The 6,000-nt window shown below is 55.5% G+C and overlaps 1 protein-coding gene across 3 annotated transcripts in view; it reads right to left on the reverse strand.

Annotated features, from left to right (window-relative positions):
• Positions 1-2,671, reverse strand: part of CPNE5 (copine 5) — a 102,627-nt gene extending 99,956 nt beyond the window's left edge. The window contains exon 1 of one of the 3 annotated variants that reach the window (XM_032253585.1): positions 1,942-2,671. In XM_032253585.1, coding sequence (XP_032109476.1) covers positions 1,942-2,036 — 95 coding nt within the window. In that variant the 5' untranslated portion in view covers positions 2,037-2,671. The remainder of the gene's footprint in view (positions 1-1,941) is intronic. The other 2 variants (XM_032253584.1, XM_032253583.1) reach the window with 2 other exon arrangements.
• Positions 2,672-6,000: the final 3,329 nt, after the last annotated feature.

A 6,000-nucleotide genomic window follows, 5' to 3' on the forward strand; every position in this document is an offset into this window, starting at 1 on the left:
GAGCTACCTTGGTGAACAGGTTTTTTTGTGAGCACATGCTGCTTATTGTTTGTACCTGACAGGTGGGGGAAACTGAGGCTTCAAGTTTGCCCAAAGTGGTGAAGCAGAGATTCTATTTCAAGGTGTCTGACTCCAAATCCGCCACATCTGCCCTTCATCTCCTTTCCTCTCCACTGGAGTAGAGGGTGTGTGGGTCTGACTCGGGGTGGGAATCCCTGCCCTCAAATGCTTACACAGTTGCTTTGAGAGGGGAGGGAGGACATCTACACACCTGAGATGTCTCAAGAGGTTTCATCCTCAGTATGTGAGTGACCCTGTGGCCCAGGCTGAGTACCCAGGGCCCGGCAGACATGAAGACAGTGATTTCAGCTGTGTGTCTCCTGGGTGAGAGGATGCCTAGAAGTGGGGAGCATGAGGCCAGGCTTTTCAGGAGCAGGGGATCATGAACTTGCAGAGATAAAGAAGGAGTGGAATCTGGATGGGGAATGACCTGTTCAGACGCTTGGAGGTGGGAAGGACCCCAAGACAACTAAAGACGACAGGCATGATTGAAGGCTGGGAGGGAGTGCCAGGCGCAGGGACGTGCATGCAGGAGAAGGGAAGGGAGGCCATATTGCTTCTGACGGCTGAGGAGGTGAGACTGGAACTAATGGGTCATCAGGAAGCTCCCAGCAGAGTAATGACAAGATGCAAATGGCGTTGGGAGATTATCCTGACAACATGGTGTGTGGGACCTTGGGGCTATCACAGGAGCCCTCAGAGGGCCCGGCTCAGGGGAACAGCTACATGCAACCAGACCCCAGGCCGCTTTCATTCCCACTTACTCCCAAGTCTTCAAGAGAAAGTCGCCCTGAATCCCTCCCTCTTTCAAGTCCCTGCCCAGCCTCTCTGGCTCTACCGACACCTCACCAATCCCACAACTTTGTAATACAGGGCTTGGGGGGCCACAGGGTCACCTCTCAGGAAGGGTCTGACCAAAGAACCACCTGGAAGAGGATGAGATGGGTGATTTGGAACAAGGGCACAGTAAGGGCTCCAGAAATGAGGTTGGTTATTTGGGGCAGGGGGCATGGCATCTGTGGGGGAACCTCAAAGTGGGTGATGCTGCACTAGGGTAAAATCCCCCCTTGCCACCTGTACCCTCTTACTGCCTGGGGCAAGCTTCCCTTAGCTAGGAGAACCTGGGGCAGACCCAGCTCTTAGACAGAGAAGCTACCCCTAAACACTGTGTGACATGAATAAAGATTGGGGCGTGGTAGCCCCAAAAAATATTCCCCCTCCTTCTCTGTTGGATTCTACAATTTTTTCCCAAGTTATTTTTTTAATGGTGCCACTTTAAGTTGTTATCATGTATCCACACCTCAGTATGAATGAGTCAATCTGATCCTTTTCCAGGAGTCGATTTCGTTGTTGTTGGAAATGAAGGAAGGCTTTAAAATCCCGGGTTCTATGACGGTGGGGTAGGAGGAGAGTGGGGAGTGAAGGATCAGGATGCTGGGGCAAAGAAGAGGCAAAGAGAGAAGAGAGGAGGGCACAGAAGGGAGAGGCTGGACAAGCCTGGGAGGGATGGGGGCAAATCGCTCACTTCGTGATTTGGGGATGGGGTGATCAGAGACAGCTTGAGCAGGGACTGTAGTATAGCCTTTTACCAACTCCCTCTCCCCACTTTGGTGCCTGGACCCCTGTTCTTGTGTCTTCATATCACCTCGAAGCAACAGCCTGGAGCGCAAACTTTCTGGGATGTGACCCCAGCCTGGCTTCCTATTCTGCGGTCGCCACCCACAGCTGGACAGGGGCTCTTGGCAGATCAGCTGGGGCGCGTCCTGGAGACCAGGACACTCTGGGAAGGGGGCACGCGGAGGTTTAGGATCGAAGCGGCAGGGGCCGTGGGGCTCTGCGTCCAGGGCCGGGGCAAGGGGACCCGGCCAGCGGGAGGCTCACCTGCAGGACACGGTGATCTCCACCTTGGTGGCCGGGATGCTGCCCGCCAAGGAGTCGAACTCGCTCAGCGACGCCATGTCCTCAGGCTGCTCCATCGCCCACCGCACCCCCACCCCAAATTTGTCAATCCCTGCGCGATTCAAGCCTCCTCCGGAGCGACTGGAGCCCTGGGCTCTCCCCCAACTCCAGAGCCAGGGCTGGGCGGCAAGGGGAGGAGAGAGGAGCGCGAAGTGGGGGCGTGGGAAGTGAGAGAGGGAAGAGGGCGGAGGGAGCGGGGGCCGCGGATCGAGGAGGGGGCTCGGGTGACGCCGCGAGGAGGCTAGGGGCCCGGCGGGGAAGGGCGAGGAGCCCAGGGAGAGGGGGCACAGCGGGGAAGGCGGAGAGGGGCACTGGGAGAGAGGCGCGGGGAGAGGGGCGCGGGGAGAGGTCGCCGGGAGGGAAGCACGGAGTCGTGGAGAGGGGCAGCGGGAGAGGGACGCGCGTCTGTAGGCAGGGGTAGAGGGGGATGCAGGAGACAGGGAGAGGGGCGTGGGGGGTGGAAGGCGCCGGATGGGGCGCTGGCGGCGGGGGTGGCGGGGCGCGGGCAGCGCGGAGCCCGGAGCGCCGGGGCTGCGCCGCCTCTCCCTGGGTCTCGGCGCCAGCGGCTACCGGGCTGGAACGCGGCTGCCAGCGCCACCTCCTCAGCTCGGGCTTCGGCTCTGGGGCGCCCCGGCTGCGGGAAAATCAAATCTGCCCGAAGCCGCAGCCTCCCGCCACCCGGGAGCGCCAGAGGGGGCGCCCGCAGGGGCCGGGGCGGGGCCGCGGGCGGGGTCTGCGCGCTGGGTGAGTGTGAGCGTGTGTGTGTGTTCGCGCGCGTGTGTGTGTGTGCGCGTGGCGGGCAGGGGGACGCGGTCCAGATGCTGGGGACGCGGCGGGTGACAGCAGGAGGTGGTCCTGGTCGCGCGCGTCTTCCTGTGCGCCCGCCCCCACTCACCACCCCTATCTCGCATCAAGGGTCTCCATCCTTGGGGAGGTAGAGGGTTATGGGAACCAAGGGGCGCCTGTTTGAGAAGGGTCCATGCAGGGCGGAGAGGGGGCATAAGTGGGAGGGAGGTGTGCCTAAAAGATCCCCTCCCAGGGGTTTGGGAAGGAGGATCTCTGCTAAGTGTGTGCCCAACTCGGGGGCAGGTCTCAGTCCAGAAACAGATGCCACATCTCCTGGGGAAGTGTGTGGGGGACCCCAGTGCCAGGAGGGACCACCTCGGTTTCCCAGTGGCTCATGTAGGTTCGTGCATGGGCGCCTCCCCCATCCTGTGGTTCCCGCCAGCCGTGGCCTCGCCAAGTCGGCTGCCGAAACCACGCGCCAGCGCCCTTCCACTCCCCCGCCCGTCGTGACCACCCGACTGAGCCAGCCTCCGGGTCTAGAAGCTCCTGCCACCCAGTCTGTTGGCAACCAGACTGGGAGATCGGCCCGAGCTCCCTGGGCTTCTCTGCAACCAGCACCAAGTAGGGGCGTGCTGTGTGCCTGGGGAGCGAGGGGAGAGTTGGGACACCACTCCTGTAGTCCTCTTCCCAGCCAAGCCCCCCGCGACCCCCAACCCTAGCCCAGCCTTGCCCTTCCGGGCCTGAGGTTGCAGCGCAGAGGCGTCTCCCTGAGTGAGACTGCACACGTAGACTTGACTAGCCCCTCCTCAGCCTCAGCCTAAGCTGTGCCGAGCTAGAGCCTCCACTTCCTTACCCACCGCCTGGCACATCGAAGCCACTGTGCCTCGGGCGGGTGGGGAAGCCAAAAACCTGGTGCTGGGCTGGGCAGAGCTGCGCCCTCTGGGCCTTGCCTGTGGCGGCTGGACGATAAGGGGCTCCTCCGGATTCTGTTTGAAGTCAATTCCCAGAACATCAGATACTGTCAGTCAGAGATAAATACAAGAACACATTCCTCCGCCTGGGACAATTTACCCATGGCTCCGAATCAGCTGGACTCGGTTCTGCCTCCTGAAACAAGCAGCAAGGGGCAGAAGCTGTAATTCCCCTGAACAGCCAGGCACAGCTGGGTCAGGAGGCCCCACTCCACAGAGGATAATTCTGTCCTCCCTTTCTGAGGATGCAAAACTGAACTCGGAATCTCTGTGTTCCTCATCCCCCACACACCTGGCATAGACAATGCTCAAGGCATACTTGTGGAATATGTTCTCTATTCATTCCATGAGTATTTGCTGAGCATCTACTGTGTGCCTGGCCCAGTGCTAGGGCCCTTAGGAAACTTTGTTCATAACAATAATTAGCATCATTTCATTTTCAAAGATCTGGACCAGACATCATGCTTATATATATATATATTTTGAAATATTAGTCATATACTATAAAATTACCATTTTAAACCGTACAAATCAGTGATTTGTAGCATATTCACAGGGACCGCTCATGATTTTAAATTCTCAAAATAATTGTGTGAGTGAGATATTATTACTTTTAATGGGAAAAACTGCAGTTACTTTGCACCAACCTAATATCATCTACATTTAATAAGTAAGGAAGTCAGTGCCCAGAGAGGCTAAGTAACTTACTCATCATCACCCAGCTGGGGACTGGCAGAGTGACAATGTGAAACAAGGGACCTGAGATCAAAGCCTGACTGAGCAAGAGGCTTCACTCTCGCTTAGGATAGGGCCAGACGATGGAAAGCCATCTGTGAAATGAGGCCTTGTTGGGAAAAGCAACAATAGGGAGCCACTGCAGGTTGTTGAGCAGGTGAGTAGTAAGATTGCAGTTCTACCCGGTAACCTTGCAAAGTGACAGCATTTGGAGTAGCAGTTCCAGGGTCTCTTTCTAGAAAAATGTAGGCACTTGTCTGTGTCACTCCATTCCCTTTTAGTTATTGCCCTTTCACTGCTGGCTATTTGGCAAAGAAGAAAAAAAGGAAAAAGAAAAAAATATATATATATATATATGACACGTGCTGTGTGCTAGGTGCAGTCCTAGGCTCAGAGAATACAAAGACAAATACATAATATCTATCACCAAAGAGTTCCCAGGCTAGTGGGGGCCCCAGGATATGCAGACAGATAAACCACAGTGCAGTATGAAGAATGCTGTTGAGGTAGGTAGAAAGTGCTCTGGGAGGCCGGGTGTGATGGCTCGTGTCTGTAATCCCAGCACTTTGGGAGGCTGGGGCGGGAGTATCACTTGAGGTCAGGAGTTCGAGACCAGCCTGGCCAACATAGTGAAACCCCGTCTCTACCAAAAATACAAAAAAATTAGCCAGGCATGGTGGCAGGCACCTGTAATCCCAGCAACTCAGGAGGCTGAGGCAGGAGAATTGCTTGAACCTGGGAGGCAGAGGTTGCAGTGAGCCAAGATCATGCCACTGCACTCCAGCCTGGGTGACAGAACGAGACTCTGTCTCAAAATAAGTAAGTAAAAAGGGCTGTGGGAAGAGAGAAGAGTGACAACAGTTCTGCCCCAGGAATGGGAGAAGGGAGGGTCAGGGCAAAATGCAAAAAGGAAGTGATGCTGAGATGAACATTGAGATTGAGGTGATGTCTTAGAAGTTTGTTTCACCTAGAAGCAAACCCTGAGACAAAGATTTGTATGTGAGTAGTATATTTGGGAGGTGTCTTGGGCTGTTCCTGCTGCTATAACACAATACTTCAGCCTGGGTAATTTATAAATAGTACAAATGTATTTCACATAGTTCTAAAGGCTGAGAAGTTCAAGATCAAGGTGCCAGCAGGTAAGGTGTCTGGTGAAGGCCAGGTCTCTGCTTCCAAGATGGTCCTTGTTGCTGTGTCCTCCAGAGGAGTACACACTGTGTCCTCACGTGGTGGAAGGCAAAAGGGCAGAAAGGGGCCTAGCTCAGAGGTAATGCCTCTCACAAGGTCATTAATCCATTCTGTGGGCAGGGGTGAGACAGGAAAGGGAAGGTAGACAATAAAAGGTGCTTTATCAAGCCAGTCATCGCTACAGGCAACGAGGGTATGGTCCTGCTGCAGAACTCTGGGTGATCATAGAGCGCCCTTCAAACTTAGGGTGACAGAGGGGTGAGGAAGCTAGGATATGTGTTTTGTTTTGTTTTCATTTGTT

This window comes from Sapajus apella, unplaced genomic scaffold (genome assembly GCF_009761245.1).
Source record: "Sapajus apella isolate SASKATOON/1434 unplaced genomic scaffold, GSC_monkey_1.0 scaffold83, whole genome shotgun sequence".
In the NCBI taxonomy this organism is placed as follows: domain Eukaryota; kingdom Metazoa; phylum Chordata; class Mammalia; order Primates; family Cebidae; genus Sapajus; species Sapajus apella.